The sequence below is a fragment of the Rhamphochromis sp. 'chilingali' genome, assembly GCF_963969265.1.
Source record: "Rhamphochromis sp. 'chilingali' genome assembly, chromosome: 8".
NCBI classification, from domain to species: Eukaryota; Metazoa; Chordata; class Actinopteri; order Cichliformes; family Cichlidae; genus Rhamphochromis; species Rhamphochromis sp. 'chilingali'.
The window spans coordinates 32,910,755-32,934,136 of record NC_137935.1 but is presented as its reverse complement, the minus strand read 5'-3'; the positions used below and the strand labels follow the sequence as shown (position 1 = coordinate 32,934,136).

General features: G+C 40.9%; 1 protein-coding gene across 2 annotated transcripts in view; it reads right to left on the bottom strand.

The window, feature by feature from the left end:
- Positions 1 to 23,382, bottom strand: part of LOC308400704 (calsyntenin-2-like) — a 386,947-nt gene that overhangs the window by 3,771 nt on the left and 359,794 nt on the right. For both annotated transcript variants that reach the window (XM_080888569.1, XM_080888570.1), the window contains 4 exons: positions 13,398 to 13,609; positions 8,245 to 8,415; positions 8,006 to 8,151; positions 5,593 to 5,716 (listed from right to left, as the gene is read on the bottom strand). In XM_080888569.1, coding sequence (XP_080744695.1) covers positions 5,593 to 5,716; positions 8,006 to 8,151; positions 8,245 to 8,415; positions 13,398 to 13,609 — 653 coding nt within the window. The remainder of the gene's footprint in view (positions 1 to 5,592; positions 5,717 to 8,005; positions 8,152 to 8,244; positions 8,416 to 13,397; positions 13,610 to 23,382) is intronic.

The following is a 23,382-nucleotide window of genomic DNA, read 5'->3' as shown; positions in this document are numbered from 1 at the left end:
AGCTTGTTACAAAAAGACATCATTTTGTCACTTTTCTTTAGCTGAATCTATGAAAACTGACAAAGATAACACAGTTTTCACAGTGTGATTCCCAAAGAGCTATTAGCTGGAAACGTGGCATATCTCGGCATGGTGTGCAGTGTGTCCTTTAAAAATTTTGAGGAAACTGGATAAGCAGAGGACAAAAGAAGTGGCAGGCTTTAAAAACTACAGCAGCAGATGATCAGTATATCCTTATGGAAAAGGAAGAAATCCAACAAAGACCTGACACAGGACCTGAGAGATGTATCTGGACTTTCAGCTGATTCAACTACTGTTCACTGAAGGCTCGTGAGAAATGGTCCCAGTGGAAGGATGACTGTCAAGAAGCCATTCTTAAGGAAGGGAAAAGGCTGAGATACGCCAGATTACACAAGAACTGGACTGAAAATCAGTAGCAGCACGTCTGATGAGTCCAACTTTGAAAATTCTGGTTCAAAATGCTGTCAATATGTACAAATTAGGACGATCCAACATTGACTGTCTACAGCCATCTGAAAAAGATGGTGAAGGTTATGCCATTGTTTGGAGCAGGAAGTCAAATGTCCAATGCACTAAAAGCACATCTGTTTAGAAAAAACACAATGTGACACTATCAGTCATGGACTGGCCTCCCCAGAGCCCGGACCTTAACATTATTTAAGCAGTGTGGGATCATCAGAACAGAACAAACGATATTTTCCTAGCAAAATACAAAGATTTTGTACAGCAGTGCATAGTGAAAACAGACTGCAACATCTAGGGCTAAAAGATAGAAAGCAGAAATGGTAAGAGACAAAAAACTGTAGTGCTTTAAATGGTCACTAGAGGCAGGCTCCAAATATGAGCAGACTCCCATTTTAACTGTGTATAAAGTTATCATGTCTACAGGCTGAACTGTCTTGTTGACTTTAGCAAGACTGTTCAGGCTGAGGGAAAACTTTATGGCAGGTTACATTTTTTATAACTAACCTGTTTGGATCTTGTTAAGTACGGAGCCCCGCAGGGGACATGGGAGAAAAAAAAATTAAGACGGATTTTTGCGAGATCTCGCAAAAGTTTTGCGAGATCTCGCAAAACAAACTCGGGATCTCGCAAAAGTTTTGCGAGATCTCGCAAAAGTTTTAGCCGCCAGCTCGAAGCCGACCGGGAGGTCGAGGCACGATGTGCCGGGAAAGCGGTGTTCCTCCCGGCTGTAGTAGGTCTTGACCTCCCATTAGCTTCGAGATGGTGGGTGTCAGATCTCCGAAAACGTCGGAGCACTTTTGCAAATATGTGATGTCTTGTAAACCGAGCAGATATCTGACGTTTACACAACTACATTCACGCCTCAAAATATCTTAAAAGTGTATTTTGTGACCCAGAAAGAGTAATATTACAACTAAGTAGCTGCCGCCATTGTTGGAGTTCAACTTTTGCGAGATCTCGCAAAAGTTTTGCGAGATCCCGAGTTAGTTTTGCGAGATCTCGCATGTCTCCCATGTCCCCTGCGGGGCTCCGTAGTTAAGCCTTAAAAAGTCTTAAAAAGCCTTAAAAAGTCAATCGATTGACAGGTTTGGACAGCTTTCTGCCAGCCCTGCTAGTTCAAGTCACGGAACTGGGTTTGCGCTGCTGATGCCTCTTCACTTCAATAATATGGGACATAAGTGCACTTTCTGTGCGCTACAGACCATGCAAGAAGTTTGTGCTCCAGTTTTGGTGCATGAAATTCGGCAAACATTTTGATAGTCTGTTCAAACTAATTAGCAGGTCTCTGTGCTGCACCCAAATAGTTTGTGGGGGTACCAGCTGGTGCTACACCTTGTAGCCTAAATATGGTCACTTACTGGGTGAAAAAGTGGATGAAATATTAAAATTTTAATTCAATTTTTCCTCTATATGATCAACACATGAAACGTTTCTCTTTGCTGCCACTAAACATAAGAAAGCATTGCTAGTTGCTTGCTGTTTAAATATGGTTTAAAATTGTGGTTTTTGTGTTTATAAGGGAATTGTTAGAACATGAAAACAAACTTCAAAAAGACCAAATTTAAAAACTCAGTTGTCATCCTGCAGCTCCCCCTACTCCTCATGTGTTTAGTGGCTCTGCCCCCCCACCAGCTTTAAACACATTTAGATCTGGCCTGTATGCAGCACATGACTGCAAAGATATATCATAGACCCTTTTAGTACCATACCCACAACACAGACTGAGGGATTTCTCTTGAACTAAAATGTTTATTTCATCCACTCTGATCTCGAGCCTACTGAACTAACACGACATCTCTGCGCCTGCCCTCTCCCCACGAGTCCCTCCTGTGTGTGTGTGTATGTGTGTGTGTGCGTGCTCGCTTGCTTAACGAGGTTGAGGCTCACAGAGGACTCTTCAATTGATCATTTGATTCGCTCTAGCTCCTAGATTTTCACATTAAATCCACGGGCTTTGATCTTCACATCTTCTTGAACCTTCATGTAACTTGTGTGTCTGTACGCACACCATGTGACACACATCTTGCCGTTTGCTAATACTCTACATACGTCAGGCCGTCTGAAACATTAGACAAAATCGCGTCACAGGTGTAAAAATGTATTGAAACATTTTATTTGTCACGTATGGCTCGGCGATTGCCCACCATCCACCTCCCTCTGCGCTCCCCTGACCTCCTTTTCACACACACCCTCCAACTCTCTGAGCCGTTAACAGCATCGGCCACTGAACTCTCCAGGACTCTAAGTAGAATCCATTAGAGTGTGATGAATAATTAAATCTCATGTGTTAGATTAAGACCAATGTCTCTCCTCCTCTCCATGTTTTTTTTTTTAACTTCAGATCACTCATGTGCTCAGGAGGAGGGTAAGAAGCCTGCTGCATCATTTGGGAGGGCCTCAATCACGGAGAGGCGCAGAGTAGGAAAGCAGCAGTCTGATGAGCGCTGCGATAAACAAACTAGAAAGCGGAACGGAGCGTTCCCTTGGATCTCGCTATGTTTACCCTGGGATGGATGGCTGACAGAAAAACTCTTCACAGGCACAGCAGAGGCTCCTGAGTCTGAGTCTCAGCATTTCACCCTCTGTCTCTCATGGTTTCCTTTGAGAGGCAGTGTTTTGTCAAGTTTACGTCGACACTTTTTCCACATTTGAATTTTCCCATTTTCTAAGCTGAGCAGTCATGTATGCAACTAATCCAAGACTCCTAATACTTTTTACTTCTGTATTATAACTTTAAGCTTTGTAGCTGTGCCTTGTTTATAATGCTTTACCTTTATTGATTTGCTTTTTTTTCATGTCTCAAAATGACTTGACAACTGTCAAAAATGCAAGTTTTTGCTCTCAACTGTCAGTCAAACAATATTTCATGAACTTTACTCAGAACCTTCTTGCTTCTTTGACTTCTTTCACCACTCGTATGTTCGTTTTTTCCGATTAAAACTCACTGCATTACCCGATTTGTGGAAATACTAATTTCTATCACTGCAAACCCCACACGATGAACGCTTTGTGCGTAAGATCATTTAAGCAGCGCTCTGTGCCCCCCTCCAGGATCTGTGCTATACTTCAGTCATTAACACTGCAATATGAGGGCAGGAGTCAGGGTAACTAATGCCAAACTATTTCTGCAGGGTAGTTTAATTAAAAATGTCTCTTAGTGACTAATTTCCCTATCAATGTGTGGAGCTCTATTTGAAGTTCCTGCGCTGCCACATGTGCCAGCTACAGTGGCTGATAATGCTCGTCTTTGTCATAGAAAGACTGAGTTTGAGTCCCTGAATTTATTTGGAGTTTGAGGAGTTTCTCTCTTTTCCTGCTATTTGTTGCATGGTTACGGTGAAATACTGTGCTGTGATGACCCCGCCCACTTTGCCTGGTCTGCTCTTCCTTTTCCTCGTTTTGTGTAGAAGACAGACAGACATTGTTAAAACGGGCTGATTTGTTTGGTTTTGTTTGGTTTTCTTTCTTTTAAACATCTCCACCACATACCTGCATTCACAGGTACTCACCACATGACCCATTTAGCCACTCCACATTTCTTTTGAGTTTTTGTTCCAGGAGTGTTAAACCTCAATATTACTGAAGCAGACTCTATGTAGCTTCAGAATGAACCCCTAACAACCACAATCTTTCTTCAACTGTCCTCTATTCACTATAGAGTACTAATACCTGCAATAGAGTGATAACTCAGAATGTGTAGTAAGACAGTCTGTTCAAACATTGCATTTGTGCATGCAGAGGGCTTTGTGACTAACAGCTTAACCTATAGCAGCTGGCTACAATAATCTTCAGGGATTCATTTACTTCTACAGCTACTTTCAAGTCCTGTTCGGTATGGAATTTAGTTTACTGGTACATGCCCATACTACAGTACTGTTTGTTCTGTCTGTGCTGTTGGCAAACTTATACTTATCAATAGAAAAGCGTCTGGACTTCTTTAAGTTACTTGAAGACGTTTCACCTCTCATCCGAGAAGCTTCTTCAGTTCTAAGGTCAAATGGTGGGGAGTCCCAGATTTAAACCTAGTGGGAGTATCCCCCCACAGAGGGACAAAAGGACCCCCTGATGATCCTCTAATCGCCTGAGCCAAGGTGTGAAACTGGGTGTGGGTCCCAATCAGCCAGAGTTTCGGGTGAGTTCATTGTGAAACCTGGCCCCACCTTATCATGCGAATTCCTGAGATCAGATGGCCCAGGATGTGAGTGGTCCCAGGTTTAAATCTGGGACTCTCCACCATTTGACCTTAAAACTGAAGAAGCTTCTCGGATGAGAGGTGAAACGTCTTCAAGTAACTTAAAGAAGTCCAGACGCTTTTCTTTGCAAGATCCTTTGACTACGATGACCTGGATGACTGAGAACCTTCACAGACATATACTTATCAATATACTTGATCACATTAAGAAAAGCAGAATATGGGTTGGAGATGTTTATATGGGTCATGTTAGCCTGGTGCTAGTTGGTGGCAGCTTTTGTGGATATAAATGAGATGGTACTGTCATGAAATCGAAATGACAGGATGCTTTCATGAGGCCTTACAGGTGTATAAAAGGTAAAAACAGGTCATTTGGATGGTGGTTGCCCGGCAACATGATAGGATTAATATATAACATGCATAATTCAGATGTGTTATATACAAATTAGATGTTACTGTTATGAAATCAAAATGGTGGTTTTATAAGTTGTTATAGGTACATAAATGGTAGGTGGTTGCTAGGCAACCTGATGTTTTTCTAACATCTGACATAGTTAAAACCCAACAGGTGCCAAGTATGGTTGCTCAACTCCTGATGATCTAGGAGGAGTTCATGGGCAGGCAGAGATTTCATGTAATAAAATAAGATGTTTCAGTTTTTGGTGACCTAAAATGTTTCTTTCACTTTGGACCTTTTGCTTTTTACCTTAATCCATTTCAGGTTTTTCACTGGCCTAGAATTGCTTTAACAGGTTGTTTCTGATGCTAATGACACCATAACTCTGGTTTATATTAAAAATAAAACCTGTCTTCCTGTCTATCGCAACAATAATGTATTAATAATCATAATCTATCCTGGCTGAAGGTGACATTAAAAAATTGTAAACAATCCACCCCAGTTGCTTTTTTCTTACCCGAGCTGTGGATGGGGTACAGATCCTGGATCATGGACGGATGGTGGACCACCTGCACGTACGGAGGTGGAGCTACCACGTGATTGACGTGTTCCCGTGCTTCTCCACTGTGCAGGATGCTCACCTAGGTTGGGGACACATGAAGCAGGAGTGAGGATTTTAGAAAGTATGCCCATCAAAATAAACATTTTACAACATTCAATGTTTACCTGCACAACCAAAAAAGCCTCAACTCTAACGACTGATATTATAATCAGTGACAAATGAAAATGAAAATGGAATAAATGTGGAAGCAAATTTATGCTTGGATATTTTAGGAGACAGAACCAAATCAATACTTGAGTGTGAACACCAGGGATGGATCAATAAGTCAAACCTTTCTCAGAGTAGGGACAGATGCACAAAGAACAGGTGTGTGTGTGTGTGTGTTAATGTGAGGCCTACTCTGACTTTGGTGTTCAAAGTTACACTGAGGCCTCTTTAGACATGTTTAAGTCTTTTACAGCCTGGGTATTTTAGACGGTATTTTGCTACTAAGAGGCTGAAGTGGCACAGCTGGAAGGCTTGTTGAGGTTCTTTTTTAAATTCGCCCTGAAAGTTAAAGTGGAGACCTCAGCTGAGTCAGCTCAGTCACTTTGCCAGTTCAAGCACTTTGCTTCACTTGGTAGTAAAAAGCAACACGATCTCTAGTGGCACTTAGTGATATTAATGATTTTTGAGCATAATGTACATCTGTTTTATTCAAGCTGCTTGTCAGTTACATCTTCTTACATTGCCTTTTAGAAATACTTGAAGCTTGTCTGGGAGTGGGCGGGCTGAGTAAAATTAAAAGCACTGGGTATAAATGCATTAACCTGAATAATTATAGTCCAGCCCATTAAAAACAATTGTCATACACTTAAAATATTAATTTTAACAATCATACAGTTTGCTTTTGATTAATGAACAAGTCATTGTCTTTACATCATAAAAACTGAATGCAAATTTTCACACAGTTGTGTAAAAACAAATTAAACTGTCATTTGATGAAGAACAGAAGAAAGTCCTTACATCTGGACTGCAAGAACTTGTTAATGTTTGGCATATTGCTTTAAAAGATAATTCTAGTTTATTTCAACCTTTAATATTCCGATTAAAAAATGGCAAACGTGGCTACACTGGTCACCCAAACTTTATAGGTTCTCCCTTCATTGTAGGCGTAAATGTGTGGCAGAAAATAGTATGTTGATGCAGCTACCATGATCAATAGAGCCTTGACCACCACATGGATAGGAAACATGGAGGGTTTATATGAAAAGGGATTATAATGTATAACAAAATTCTCAGGTGATTATCAAACTATCTGGAGATTCAATTTCCGTCTAAACAGATAGTTTCAGCTATACTCAACACATTCCCAAAGTCCCAGAGAGCCACGACACACTTAAAAACCTGAAAATCTCATGGGGCCTACCCGTTCTCATTCTAATTAAAATACACAAGAAAGCGATGCATTTCCATTTTATTCAAAATACATAAACAGCACAGGCTGTTGGCTATAAGCTGCTAATGCTTTCCAGTCACATACAAGGCTGATGGGACACAAACTTCAGTACAAGAGCAGTAAATTCACAAACTAACCACCTCCTATTAATGAACTCTAGTTTTAACTTTTTATATAAATAAATAAAAGTTTATAAATAAATATGTAATTCTACATACTCGTAATTTCAAACTGAATTTATGTCATCGCTGTGACCCACCTGCAGTACCTTCACTAAAGCAGAGATTCCCTGGTCCATATTTTGGGAATCTCTACATTAGTGGACAGTAACAATGCTCCCGTAAGGTTTTTTTCTAGAATGGTCAACAGGTGAATTCACTACACAAATTTTAAAATAATCCATTATGGTTTTCCTTATTTTCTATGTATACTTTTAATGATGGCTGCTCTCGTTAGACGTTCATACTTCCACATAATGACGTGAATGTAATGTATACAAGTAATCCTTTAGTCCTCGCTTTTGAAGAGTACCTTTCAACTCTCAGATCTGTGAAGTGACAAAAGTGGGGATTTATTTTTTTAATTAGGCCTTTATTTATCCAGGCAAAAATCTAATTGAGATTAAAAATCTCATTTCCAAGAGAGACCTGGCATCTAAACCATGTAATGGATACAATTAACATGGCTATCTCAGGCACCCAACTCCTGCTGTTCTAAACCTTCTGTTTGCAAGTGGCAGCCAATCAGGAGAAAGCTACAGTATCTTAAAGGGAGAGAAGAAGAACTGCTTGAATCAGACAGAGGATGAACTGAAAGGACAAATATGATATAAATACATCTTATTAAAATCTTTTCTTTATTAAATATGGATTACTTTGACAGATGCCAAAAATAAGTATGAAGAGGATCCTATCTGTGATTCACACTGACCTCAAGGCTGAACTCATTGCTGGTGTAGCGTCCGTTGAGCTCTGAACAGGTGAGGCGAAAACGCCTCTCTGTTAGCTGCCCGGGACGCCAGTTGTAGTAGCGCACCTCTCGGATCACCTGCTCATAGTTGGACATGGAGTCCACGCCTGTGGAAGGAGAGAGAGACAGCACAGGTTTGTCCAGCTAGTATATGTAGTAGTGGTAGATAGGAGCCAGCTAAAAAGGCATCAGTAACCTACCGTATATGGACATGCCAGAGGTGGAGTTGGTTGCATCAAGGTGTTTTCCAAGCAGAGCGCTTCGTTGCAGTTGGAGAGATTCGTGCTCTGGGCTCAGCTCCTCCCCCAGCACCAGGACATCACAGTAGTCTAAGTTATGAATGATCTCCTCCATCACTCCAGGTCGATGTGCTACACACATAGACACACACACACATGCAATTTGCTATAATTTGCCCCCTCTGATGCTCATCCCAGAGGGCAACTAAAGAAGATCAGCATCAGTTTGCTTTCAGCTCACTCCATCCTGTGTTTTACCAGCCGAAGATAGCGTTGGTATTATAACTTAGTGTTTGAGGTCAATTTCTATTTTTAGTTCCGAATATGCTGTTACTGCTAATGAGCTCCACTGCAGCTCTTTTCCATTCCTGCTTCTCAGGTGGTTATTTTAGCTCAGCTTCCTTTGTTCTAATCTCACAGAATGATCCAAACTAATAATCAAATACGTGGTGCCAAACACGGCCAGCGTGAATGAATGTACCGTTAATTGTCACATTTCAGCAGTCTAATTGCTGCTGCCATGCCAAAAAATGTGTGTGGAAGAAAACGGTGCACGCTTTGAAGAACCATAATTCGAACAGCACAGGACACAACACCTACTCCTACTCCCACTCCCAGGCTCCAATTACCCATGAACTCTCTGAACACAGTCAGCGCTGTGAGCTGCTGTGGTACCGTGTTCCTGCAGACAGCTCCCATCACAGCATTTCTGGGTGGCTGCTGGGGCTCTTTGACAGTCTGCTAAGCACTAGCCTCCACCTCTCAGCTGCTACCCAGCTTTCTCCCTCGCTGTAGATTCCCAAGGGAGGAAACCAGCTATGCCCCTTTTAACAGCTCCCCAGTTGAGAAGGACAGACACTGTATGTTGTGTGTCTGTGTTTGTGGGGAGACTGACGCAGCCGAGAAAAGGTAGGAAAGTGAGCAAAACGGGGAAAAAAATTTGGGTCCTAGAAGTAAAGGTATGTATGCTTTTTGTGAATGAATTACATTTTCTTTCCCTCAAAGTGCTCTGTAGTTCACGATAGAAGTATTTAACCATATTTTAGCCTATTGTTTCAGGTTGAGATCTCCTTTTATGGGAATCTGCAGCTGAATCCAAAGGTGGGTCCATCCAAGACCCTGCCCCTGAAATAAAATGCTGATTACCTTTTGTTGCATCTTATTTTAAATCCCAATGAATTATTGATGCAGTTTACTAACTGAGTTAACAGGATGGCACCAGGTTTCACTAAAAACTAAGTGATAATGCCAAACTGAAAATTATTAAGAATGACTTCCCAAACAAAGCCATCATGTCAAGGTGGATATGTCTGGCTTTTATATGCAGTCTGTGGTTACTGAATTGACTGGAAATTAGAGAGTAATATATGAGTACACACACTCATTTTGAACAGTGTGGTGATGCAGTCAATTCTGACCTTAGAGCTAGTCTGGGCTGAGATGAAAAACAAGAGCAGAAGGTAGAGAGAATGCAAAAAATAGAAAGAAGATAAAGAGTGCTGAATGAGTAAAGAAATTAAAACTAAAGAAAACTCTGGATCGAAGCAGAAAAGAAGAGAAAAAACGATGACCGTTAAAGCAAATGGGTCAAAAACAAGTTAAAGAAAGAAGTGATGACCTTGCCTTTGAATAAAAGAATCAGAATAAGCCTGGAAAAGATACGGAAATATGAGAGAGAGAAATGAGGCAGTGCTGAGCAGGCTTAATAAAAAGACAAATGAATGACAGAAAGACAAAGCAAGGAAGAGGGCGAGGGGGTGATTAGCAGGGTCCAAAAGAAACCTATTGCATGCCCCGAAAAAGAAATATGTGATTTATCTTGAATCCTTTAAGCCTTGAGAGAATACAAAATCTGCTCATTATAGAACTTCATCGTGACGCCCTCTCCCTCACATCTTCCCATCTATCCTCCTTTTTTCCCTCTTCCATGTCTTTCTGTGGCTTCCAGCTAATCTCTTCGCCCCCAGCCAGAATATCTCCTTCACCAGCAGAAAGAACTCCAAAAACTCCTGAAAGGGACACCGCTTTCTACTCGTCTTCCTGTGCCGAATTACGCACAATGGTGGGCTAAAACCTTCCTCTCGCTCTGCTTATCTGCTCCTAATTGGCTGCCAACGGCAGGGCCTGGGGCCGAGCCAGATGGTTCCTGCCTCGGTGGCCAGATCGTTGGATGAGACCAAAGCCTTCGGGATTTAAATGTCATACTCATTTGCGGTCGGGCAAGGCAGCGTAACCTAGCGAATCAGTCCTCTGGTAGGTATAGGGCTTACTCAGCAGGAGGGCGTTTGCATAGGCTAAGATAGTAAAGGGTATACCTACAAACCTGTGTGCACAGGGAAGGACTGTGCGGGCATTTGACTCAACATATTGGCAAGGTGATTTGAAAAGGCTGTCACTTAGACCCTTAGTTGGAAAAGGCTTTGAGGGAGTGTTACGGCCTAGCAAGAAGTTTTACAATGTTAAATTTGATTTGTTTTTGGTACGGTACTTTTTCTTTTTTCTCTCGTTTGTTTCTAAAAAGTCTAAAAAGTATTTCTAATCATAATCTACTGCAAAACATGAAAAATGAATTTTTAGATCCAGTTTAGCAGTGTTTGTTGGAAGATCCATGCAGTCCTAATGGTCGTCAAAAACGTCTTCAGCTTTACCAAACCAAACTGCTGTCTGCTAGGAATCTGTAAAAATTTAAGGAATTTAAGGACCATTTTTAACTTCATTTCGTATTTAGCGGTGAGTCAAACAAAATTCAGTCTGGGATGCTGGTGATCATGAAGTTACGTATGAGTGATGTACGATGAACGTGACGCGTGAAACACAAACGGAGAACGTAACATCGCATTCACAGAAGGATGATGAAATGAAACAAGATATATACAAAAATCAAAAGAACTGGGATTTATAATAAATCCTTTAAAAAAAGAAATAGATGTTATTAGTCACTAAGATTCATTAAAGCTGGCCCACCTGTTAAGTAGGAGGCAGGGTACATGTAGATATATAAGCTGTGTCCCAATTCCTAGGCCGCATCCTTTGGAGGCCGCATTTGAAGGCTGATTATGTCACAGCCAGGCGATGAAGGCTGCCCCAATTCAAAGGCTTCTCCGACAAATGTGTCCCTCATTTTCCTGAATTTGAAGGACATGTCGGATTTATCCTTCGTGGCCCAACCTATCCCAGAATTCATAGCGTGGCCCAGCCAATTCCAGTTCCCAACAATGGCGGCAGTTACTTAGTTTTGATCTTAACCATATTACTCTTTCTGGGTCACAAAATAAACTTTTAAGATATTTTCAGGCGAGAATGCAGCTGTGTAAACTTCAAATATCTGCTTGATTTATCAAGACATCACATATTTGCGAAAGTGCTCCGACGTTTTTGGAGACGTCTGTTACCCAGCAGCTCGATAGCTAGCCGGGGTTTCAAGGCTCACTAGAGCCGGTGAGAACAGCGAACTCCCGGCACATCGTTTTCAAACTCCCTGTGGTCTTTTGCTACTCTGGTTAAACATGATATATAAGTCACCTGGATAACTTAAAAATGTTATTGTTTGGCTTTTTTCAGTGTTTTATTTGTTCCTTAATAAATCGGTTTTGCTGAGATTAAAGTTATAGTTTTCACACAGCTGAATGAACATCAAGGAGAAAACTGATTAAACAGAAGTGTGAGATGGTAGAGAATTTACTTCAGTGTGCTGTTATAGTTTAGGGAGCAAGGAGCAGACGGCTGAGTTTATTAAAGTCCACCGAGATAGCTGGTGATGCAAATCTGAAGGCTAGACCGTCGCATTAAACAGCCTCGCACTTCCGGCCTTCTCGGTTTTCAAAGGACCGAGACATTCAAAGGACATACACCACGAAGGCCGTGGTCTACTTAAAAAATCAGTTTTTTAAATTGATTTACAATTCTACTATTTTACTATGTTTTATTATCTCTGAGTCAGCGTAGAAACAGACAAGTAAAGGGCTTGTAAGTGACTCAGAGCTACACTGCCACAAGCTTGACGTCATCATGTTACAAAGGAACAAACCAGCAAAGAATCATTCATTGCTACTGCAGTGGATTGGTCAATTTGGTACCAGTTCTAAACTGCAAGCTTAGGTGAGGGAGGTGTTGTTGAAGGTCTTTCATTGTAGATCAGGGATCTGCACACCAGTGCCCAGTTTTGATTGATCCATTTCTGACTTTGTTTTGGGACCTTCACACCTTCCAGTGTGCATACATGAAAAATTGGAGTAGTAGCAAACCCCAGCATAGAACATACCAGGTGCAGTTGACAACAGGTATGACTCCATGAAAATTGGAGATGGGTTGCTAAGTGGCTTTCAGATGTTTATATTTATTTGTAGGACTTCCAAAAGAGTTAACAGTTTGCGAATAGACAGCGGGAATACTACTTCAACCTCTGCTACAGTCACATAATGCATGTGTAGGTTTATATAAACCTTTATTCACATTTTTTGGCGATGTTGTCAGTAGTATGGAGTTAAAGCAGCAGTTTTATTGAAGTTTTATTGCATCCTGTACACGTTAGAGAACTTGTCAGTGTGGGAGCAAAAGCCCATCTTTAGTTTCCTCGAGTTTGTATTGTGCACAGATGTACTAGATGAAAGAAGAACTCGTTGCTGCTTGTTCAAAATCTCACGAGGCATCGTGAAATGTTTCAGCTTTCTCTGAAGGTTTGTTTTGCAAGACAGTTGGCGCTGAATAGGCTATGGAACTTCATGAATGAGTGAACATATTATGAATATGAAAAAAAAGCTAAAATATTTAGCTGAGACAGATTTCTACCTGTGGGAAGGAGTGCATATCCCACTTTGTGAAGTGTACGCAAAGTTGCACTTTCTGGTGTGTAAACTTATTGTTGAGAGCATTATTTAAAATGATCAGAAAGTGACATGTAGCTTTAAAAAATGCTAATATGAGCCCACACATGCAAGAAAACAATCAGGATACTAGATTAGAGTTTTCCTTTCCTCTTCCCCGAGTGTGAAATGATCTAGTCCACCTCCACCTCCTGATTTCAGCCTTACGGGTAACCCCTCACTGGCTCTCCACCCGCTGCTGCCCGTGGTCAATTGTTTTCCACACTTGCCATACTGGCATAAGTGTCTTACCTGTGTGATGTGCAGCAGTGTCTGCCCTGGTGACTGTGCTGATGATGTGGAGGTCCTGGAACAGAACAATCCCTCCTGATGCTCTGAAGTCGGAGGCTGGATGGCTCAGTCTCTCCACTCCGCTGATTGTGATCCTGGGTTCACTGGGCTGAAGCACCATCACCACTGCATCAATATCTGGGATGGTAATACACGTGTCCTCACCAAAACACCTGGACGCAGAGAGGCAGAAGAGTGAGAGAGACTGTGCGAACCCAAGCTGGAATTAGTGTGGTGTTTTACTGCATTGCTCCGTTTAGCTGTAGTGTGAAGATGCTGTTTGGTTAAGCAGATTTTGTGGAGAGACCGCTATATGATACAGATCAGATTTTGAAAGTTTTGGACACTCCACACAGCTGATGAAGTCAGAGTGAAGACTCCATGTGGTGAGCATGGTTACAGAGATTTGCAGGTATGGGATAACTGCTGGTGAACTTTTTAAAGCTCTGTTTTAATTTCTGTTTCATGTAATTTATGGGAAAGTATCTTGAGGCCTCTGATGGCAGAGTACATAAGCATTTATTGGAACATAAGAAAATAGTACAAAAATACACAAATAATACAGGAAATACGGAGCTATACTCGTGCTATAATAAATGTAAATGTGTGTTCTGCAGCCCACACAAACCTTTGATCACACTTCTGAATATTTAACAACTGTGACTAAAATTTGCTATTTAAAAGGAGCAATTATCTTCAATCCAATCAATCCATCCACACAATTTAATGTCATTTAATGTAATTCCTCCACAACGACGAGACGTTCTGGTTAAGAAAACAAAAAAACATGTCAAACGTTCAAACAAAATTATCCGTATTTTCCTGTAAATACAAACTTGATGCTGGCCGGATGAGACACCGGACAGTGATGATGATGACGGTGATGATGACTAATGGGTGCTGTCCCACTCCTCCAGCCTCACACAAGTGTGCACTGTACACTGAGGGCTCAAACACAAGCTTTCTTTGGGATCAAAGATAGTCCAGTGACATGTATTTTTGAAGCATTTGCTCAATCTTCTCTCATTTGAGCTAAACGCAGATCATTTTAATCGATTTTCAGAAGTTTCCAGAGCGTCATACATCACGCCAGATGCCCCGATTTGCACAAAGTAACCTAGACATCATCGTTATGCTAATGAGGAGCAGGTAGTACAACTATACCAGAATCCAACGAATGGCTGATTTGACAAACGGTCCATGGAAATGTAGAAATGACAGATCGTGTGGACACATACCATGATAATAATGCTACTGTGACACTGGGGGGTAATTTTTCTGGGGGTAGCGCAGGTCATCTACTAATTAGAAAGTTGGTGGTTCGATCCCTGGCTGCTCCAGTCTACATGCCAGAGAGACTTTGAGCAAGATACTGAACCTGGAGTTGCTCCTGATGTGTTCATCAGAGTGTGAATGATTGTGAGTGTTAAACAGAAAGATGTGCTTATATGAATGTGTGGGAATTATTCGTGCTTTAAAGTAGCAGAGCAGAAAAGTGCTGCATAGGAACCACTGACCACAGTCTTCTGTAGATGTTAAAGTTACCTATCAGCAGCGTGTGACAGTAGTTTGCCCTTTTTAAATGTTGACACTTGTCCTTATTTCAGTCAAGATGTTTAAATCCTAAGGAGTAGGTCACTGAGAGTAAGCCACATACTCTATAACAGCGGTCCCCAACCTTTTTTGCACCAAGGACCGGTTGATGTCCGACAGTATTTTCATGGACTGGCCTTTAAGGTGTCGCAGATAAATACAATAAAATAAAACCAGTACCTATACCAAAAAAAAGAATATTTATTCATAAAACACGGGAAAAGACCCAGGGGAACCGAGCTAACGATAAAAACGATAAAAAATAACGTTGAAAACTGATAAAAAAACCCTGAGAACCATCAATTTCACACCCGAACCTCAACTCTTGTGGCCCGGTACCAAACGACTCACGGACCGGTATAGGTCCGTGGCCTGCGGGTTGAGGTCCTCTGCTCTATAAGGACTATCTAGCTGATACACAGCACCAAAGTGTGACAGGAAAGTGCTTAAAACTTATTTTATAAACATTTTGGCCCTCAGACAAACTGACATACACCTATGCAGCATCACAATGTAAAACTGTGGAACTTTATAGCAACTAATAAAGCTTGTCGATGGCATCAAGCCCTCTCAGCTGTGCTCAAACCACAGCTGTGTGGTTCAAACCCAGACCACAGTGCGTGCAGTTATTAAAGAGGCAAACCGCTCCATCCTGTCAGTGCTTAGGCAGCAGACACAGACCTGCTGCGTTTTCACTCGTGCATGGCTGCCTGTCTGCGTGTGATAGCATGCCTTTAAATGCCCAGCGTCCACTGGCAACATTCAATGCACAGGCTTGGATTCGAGCTCGATAGCTGAGAGCTCACAATACAGTCATGCAGAGAGAGAGAGAGAGAGAGAATAACCCAGCACACACACAGATCTGCCATATTCACCCACACATGTTCACACAAATGAGGGCAGGCATCTGACGTGCAGCCCTTCTATTGCATTATTTGATAAACACAGCGCAGTTTGCAGATCACACGGAACGCATGAGTTATTAAACTGAGAAAAGGCTAGGACGGGCTGAGGCTGTGTCGAGGCGGAGGACTGAGCATTGCGGGGGAAGGAGAGGTAGTAGAAGCACTGAAAGCCAAACAAACAAGCCAGATTTTTGTTTTTACATTTCACCGAAGGCCTTTCAAGCACACAAACATCTGTCAGTGGGAGGGACATCATTGCCTTGTCTCCCTGCTGCGGCTCTGTAACGGGCTATGAGAATTCATAACTTTTTTTTTTTCCTAGATTGGAAGTCTGGGCTATACGATTTCAGCTGTTATGCAGCCTCTATTTTCTCAGCTACATTCTCATGTAAATGATTCTGCAATGCTTGAATGTACTTGATGAATCTGTATATGTTGGGTCACCTACAGCTAGGTTAGAATTGTTTGTGATTAGCATTAGAAAAGCTGAAAGGAGACGGTAGATTTGCCAAAGAAAAGTGAAAAGTTTTCTTTAAAGTATTTGCTAGAACAATAACACAAGTCAGGTATTAGTGATGTTGTTGATGTTGATGCAGAAAATGCCCTTTAAGGGGTTTTACTGTGTGCACGATAGGCCTGTCATGTCAACTTGATTAATCAGCCTGGCTTTACAAGTAGCTTTTAATGAACACGAAATGGCTAATTAAATACCGCACTTACATGCTGTTGTAAACATCATATCAGGACCAACTGGTTAAACAAATGTATCAAAATAAATAATTATTTACACTCTGAGATGAAGATACATAAATGTAAAGTTGTCATTCTTAAGAAAAATGTAGTAGGTATGAGTATGGTAGTTGTGTAACCATCGTACTCTTGTTTAACACACTCCTTTAAGTTGCTTATTAAGCCGAGCAATTCTATTTTATGACTTTTCAGAACTGCTAATTAAATTATATCTTTAACTTATTTCATGAAGAGCCACATTTCACACACACACACACACACACACACACACACACACACACACACACACACACACACACATATATATATATATATATATATATATATATATATATATATATATATATATATATATATATATATATATATATATATATATTAGGGGTGCAACAATACATGTATCGATATTGAACCGTTCGATACAGTGCTTTCGGTTCGGTACGCATATGTATCGAACAATACAAATTTTTTTAATTTATTTGATCAACTTTCCTTCTGACGATGCTGTCTGTGTTGAGCGCTCAGTGGATCTGCGTTCGACTACTCCGCCTAGGCTGCACTGTCGAGTGCAGATCCACTGAGCGCAGTGTGCTCTTGTGTGTGTGTGTGTGGGGGGGCAAGCTAGCGAGACAGAAGCCAAGCTCGTTGCAACATGGCAACTGCCTCAACCCTACCCGAAATTAAACCTCCCCCACCCTCATTCAGATCTGGCCTTTGGAACTATTTTGGTTTTCATGTGAAGTATGACCCTGAAGGTAAGCGCGTCATGGACTAAAGTAAAACAGTATGTTGGATGTTCCACGCAATGCTCAATTACATTTGCTGCGTTATGGCGTTAACGTCATTTCAACGAGATTAACTCTAACAGCACTAGTGGGAACAAAATGAATATGACTGCACATTTACGCCGACATCATCCTAGTGCAAAGACAAGTGGAAGCAGACAAAAACAACAAGCACGCATGCTGCAAACTTTACCCGAGTCATTTAGACAGCCGTTAGCACATGATTCTCCTTATGGGGACCTGATATGTTTAATATGCTGCTGAGAATATAGCCCAGAAGAAGCGTATAGTATAGCTTTTATTTTGGAAAGAGACATTTCTCTGTAATAAACTCTCTTTTCCAAAGATGAGTGATTTATCGATCAGATAGATTTATTTTATTTTTTAATTATTTTGTTGTTTCAGCAACATTTAATTTAAAAACTGTACCTTTGAGTTAAAATATATATTTATAATTTTAATAAATGACAAATTAAAAAGGCATGAACATTTTTTGTATCAAAAAAATATCGAACCGTGACACCAAAGTATCGAACCGAACAGTGAATTTTGTGTATCGTTGCACCCCTAATATATATACATACATATATTTTGCCTCAGACAGTCAGAAATATTATAATTCAGATCAGTACATTTACATATTTTTGTATCTATAAAAAGAAAGCTGACACTCGCAAGACTTTATCAAAGGTGTGAGCATCACAGCAGAGGCCTTTGTGTCAAAGTAGCTGAAGATAAAACACAGTAAAACATGAAGGTGATTTTCCTGGCCTGGGATTTTAGAAAAATACTCTGCAGTACATCAAAAACGAAAGAAAACCATTAATCAACATATGAACATTACCTCTGAAGTTACAGCGGTTTTATTACAGACACAGCTAAGCGTTTTGCATAATTTTAAAAAGTTTACATTTGTTCAGAAGCCTATTGAATGGCAGAAATGAGGCTTTCTTTTCGGAAGTAAGTAAAAGGGAAAAAACAGCGGCTGACAGCGCTGTAAACAACGGTAGACTTGTGCGTAACAAGCAAGCGAATAATGCAGAAAACAGATTTTTAGACGGGAAACTGTTGTTGAAGAGAGAGAGAGCAGTGCATGAAGTGTGGTGGAAGCAAAACAGCAAAAGTCAGAGGGAATTCATGACGATGTTTTTGTGAAGCGTAGTTTGGATCTTCTTTTGCTGCTGGTTCGGTCAATAATGTTTGGAGAGAGATAAAACGAACAGCTTTAGAATCAGCGCAAAAAAGACGTAAACACAAAGCGTGGACCCGCCAAAACATCAGAATCAGCGAGCTGTCGGCTTTCAGCCCCGACCGTGTCCGTGCCGTCGGTGAGAAAGGCGACATCTCACTGATTCTGATCCGTCGGCGGGTGCTTTGTTTTTATGTCTGTGCAGAATCCGTGTACCTCCTCTCATTTACTGTTTTACCTGTTTGGTGGTTCTTGAAATTTTGTGAGGTTTAACCTGAGATTCTGGCATTAACGGATATGGTCGCCCACTAAAGTTGTTCCCTAATACTTTAACTGTTGCAGTAATCTTCACATCATCAGATCTTTGTCTTCTCCATGCACCTTGGAAGTAGGTGAAGTTGTGCCACAAAAATGTGTTGGCTTTCTCTAACGTTGCAAGGTCTTCACCTTTCAAAGACCTGTATAAAGCTCATACTGGTGATTGTTGTTGTGAATTGGCTCAAAATTGAAATCAATTATGAGCAATCACACATGTTTTATGCCATATTCTGAATAAGAATAAGAAAACATCCTGCTAATTAATAGTGTGTGTGTGGATGTTGACGTAGAAGAAACCAGAAATGAACTAAATTAAACTCATATGTGAGTTTTTCTTTAATTTATGACAAATATAACATGTAACACATAGGGGTGGGTTTTTATAATCGATTCATCGATTAAAATCGATTCTGGCTTGGATAACGTAAAATCGATTCATTAAAATCCTGAATTGATTTTTTAATATAAATTTATTTTGTCCGAAATGCCAGAATCTCTGGTGACATCTCACAAAATTTCAAGAACCACCAAACAGTAAATGAGAGCAGGTACTGATTCTGACCCGCGGATCAGAATCAGTTAGATGTCGCCTTTCTCACAGTCGGGGCTGAAAGCCGACAGCTCGCTGATCCGGGTCCGCGCTTTGTGTTCACGCCCTTTATGCGCTGATTCTAAAGCTGTTAGTTTGATCTCTCTCCAAACAATATTGACCGAACCAGCAGCTAAAGAAGATCCAAACGCTTCACATAAACATCGTCATGAATTCACTCTTTTACTGTTTTGCTTCCATTGCGATGCGCAGCTCTCTCTCTCTCTCTCCCTCTCTCCCTCCCCCTCTCTCCCTCCCACCCTCTCTCTCTCTCTCGAACAGTTTCGCTTTCTTCATTATTCGCTTGCTTGTTATGCACAAGTCTACTGTTGCTTACAGCGCTGTCGGCCGCTGTTTTTTTCCCTTTTACATTCTTCCGAAAAGAAAACCTCATTTCTGCTGTTCAATACTGAACAAATTTTTTTTTTTTTTTTTTTTTTTTAAATGACATCAGAAACAGCAGTATGCGACATTACGTGATGGCAGAGCTTCAGTTCATCCTTTGTCATTTTTTTTTTTTTTTTTAAATAAATAGGACAGGGGGAATGAATGAGAGAAAGAAAGAAAACCAAAGGGGAGAAGAGACGGTGAGAAGGGGGGGGGGGGGAGAGAGAGAGAGAAAAAAAAAAAGAACTCCTGGGTCACCTGTATGGAGAAAAAAAAAACAAACAAAAAAAAACAAACAGAGGAGACAGCAAACAACAAAGAGCAACATAATAATAGAGAAAACAAAGCACCATCACAATAAACTAGCTAGTCATAGATATCAATATTTACTAAATAATAAACGATATTGTGCAGCACGCAAGATAGACAGCGCACAGTGTGCTTTGAGGCAGCAGCCAAGAAAGCTTTAGTCCGCGTCTGTGAATACCCATGTGTGCATACCTGTGTGGATCAGCATGCTTGCATTCCAAAGGTTTCTCCATGTAATGATCTGCTAGGGAGTGTGGGGGGGCCACAGCCCCGTCCTCCAGGGTGTGAAGCGGGTATGGAGGAGATCAAAACTCCAGACATCCAGAGGCCCCCAGAACAATACTGAACAAATTTAAACTTTTTAATATTATTCAAAATGCAAAATGCTTAGCCGTGTGTCTAATAAAACCGCTGTAACGTCAGAGGTAATGTTCATTAATTAATGGTTTTCTTTCGTCTTTGATGTACTGCAGAATATTTTTATAAAATCCCAGGCCAGGAAAATCACCTTCATGTTTTTCTGTGTTTTATCTTCAGCTACTTTGACACAAAGGCATCTGCTGTGATGCTCACACCTTGGATAAAGTCTTGCGAGTGTCAGCTTCCTTTTTATAGATACAAAAATATGTAAATGTTCTGATCTGAATTATACTTCTGACTGTCAAAATTTCCCAGATTTAAATCGAATCGAATCGAATTAAATCGAATCGTGGATCGAATCGATTTGGGACCTTGTGAATCGGAATTGAATCGATTCTAGAAATCAGTGACGATACCCAGCCCTAGTAACACACCTATTAGCTGATATATTAGCTGAATTGTCAAAATCACACGGATACATTTTCAAAAGTCTTGAATGTAGCGCTATCATTTAAAAAATGGAGCAAATTCATTTTCACTTTCTTGACACAAAAGACTGAAACAAAAGAGAAAAAAACCCTCTTAAACTTAGCCTAACAGCAGAGAAAAACCTGACTGCAGTCTCTAATCCTCTGTAGTCAGGGGCATGAGGCCACAGTTTGGGACAAAAACAGGTTTCGGGGCATTGTGTAATCTTTCCCTTTCTTTCCTATGGTTATGGCTGGTGTTATGTGTCTGCGTGCCTGCTTGCAGCTTGGGCACCAAGCCATTGTTGTGAGCAGTGGGAGATACAAACTCAGTGATGCGGGAAGTCGGCTGCCGCGTGGGCCTGCAAAACACACACACACACGCAAACAGCAACTGGAGCCACGCCAACTTAATTATAAAGAAATATGACAAGGGAGCTTAAAAGGGCTGTTGCAAAGATTAGCACTGGATACTTTTATTTGCAAGATGCTTGGAGTAATTGCAGTTATTAGGTGTCAGCACAAAACAAATTTAAATGCATTTGGAGGAATCAATTATCATCTCTGTTTATTATGTGAAGAGCGATACTTTCCGCATCAGTCAAAACGGGAGTTTGTTCCAGCACTCGCGGACACGTCGTGGCAGCTGGCCATGTTTCAGCCTCCCAGTGTAACCGAGTCTGTGAAATCGCCCGTGTTATCAACTAGACTGTACACAAGGATTTACTGCTGGAAACTCACAATGGCTCACAAAGAGACTTATAGCCACAGGCTGACCATTAAGCAGTCTAGGAGAAAAACTGAGGTCAGTCAATATCAGTCAGTAACTAAAGGTTATGAGCAAAGCCCCCTTACATTTCTTATTTTGTCAATAGAGGTGTTCTTCTGTAAGAAGAGTCAACTTTAAACAAACATGTTTAAATTAACAAATCATAAATATAATGCAGAAAAGACCATATAGAGTATTGAATTAAATCTTAACCTGACCATGAATGGACTGGATTGTCTATTTATGGCACATTACCATGCAGGGAGTAGCCATCAGTAGACAGTTACACTGTGACCACAGACCAAGTGGTCAGCAGCAATATTCAGGTAGGCTGTGATATTTAAACGCCCTTCAAAATGTATGAATATCCCCCACACCAGCCTAAACCGCTGATACAAGTCAGGATGGCTCCAAGCTTTCATATTGTTTATACCAAATTCTGACCATGTTGCCTCACAGCAAGAAGACTGTCTTCATGTTGCAGCAGAAATTGAGACTCATCAGACCAGGCAATGTTTTTCCAATCTTCTATTGTCCAGTTCTGGTGAGTCCGTGTGAACTGTAGTCTTTGGTTCCTGTTTTAGCAGAAAAGGAGTGTCACCTAGGGTGTCCTTGACCATGTCTACATGTAGTTGCTGCCGTGTGATATGCTGATTAGATATTTCTCTAAATGAGCAGTTGAAGACCTAACAAAGAGACCAGTGCCCAGTGTGTCTGTTGCTGGAGGAAACCTGAAAGACCACAGATTACACATTAAACACATGCCTACAACATGACTCATTCACCCATTCACTTTTTTCTATAAATATGTGCTTTCTATCTAACATTTACACACATTCATACTCCGATGGATGTACCCGAGAGCAACTTGGGGTGCGTATCTTGCCCAAGGATATTAGGCATCCAGACTGGAGCAGCCAGGGATCGAAACACCAGCCATCCAATGAGTAGATGACCTACTCTACCTTCTGAACTACAGCTCAGCTGTTTTGTCTGTTCCATGTCCTTGTTTTTTAAACTCCTCTAGGTACCAAGCAAAAATTGTAGGCTTGGTTATGAACGTGTCAGCCCACAAACTTCAAACCTAACAGGAATCTCTTGGAGACACTTGTCTGATTTAAAAGACACTCGACACAGCAAAGCTACAACTAGCTTACAGCTGGCTTCATGATACTTTCTTTGCAAGACTGTTTTGACGGGTAAAAAATGTCATGCGCTCCTACACTGAAATTATTGGTAAGTTGAGGTCACATGGCAAACAACCAGACTTTCAGTTTACAGCTTGCATTTTGCAGTGATTACTACACCACTCATTTAGTCCTCATATAAACATGACATGCCATTTTCATCCTACTACGTAATAGCTGTTAAACTTTATGATCTGATTATAGCTTTGTGTGGTAAAGCAGCTTATTAGCCCTGTTATGTTAGTCAGAGTCTTCTAGAAGAAAACCTTTATAGTGTGTGTTTTATTATCAGACTGCTCGTATATAAACATATACACATCGCTATCACTCAGAGTGCT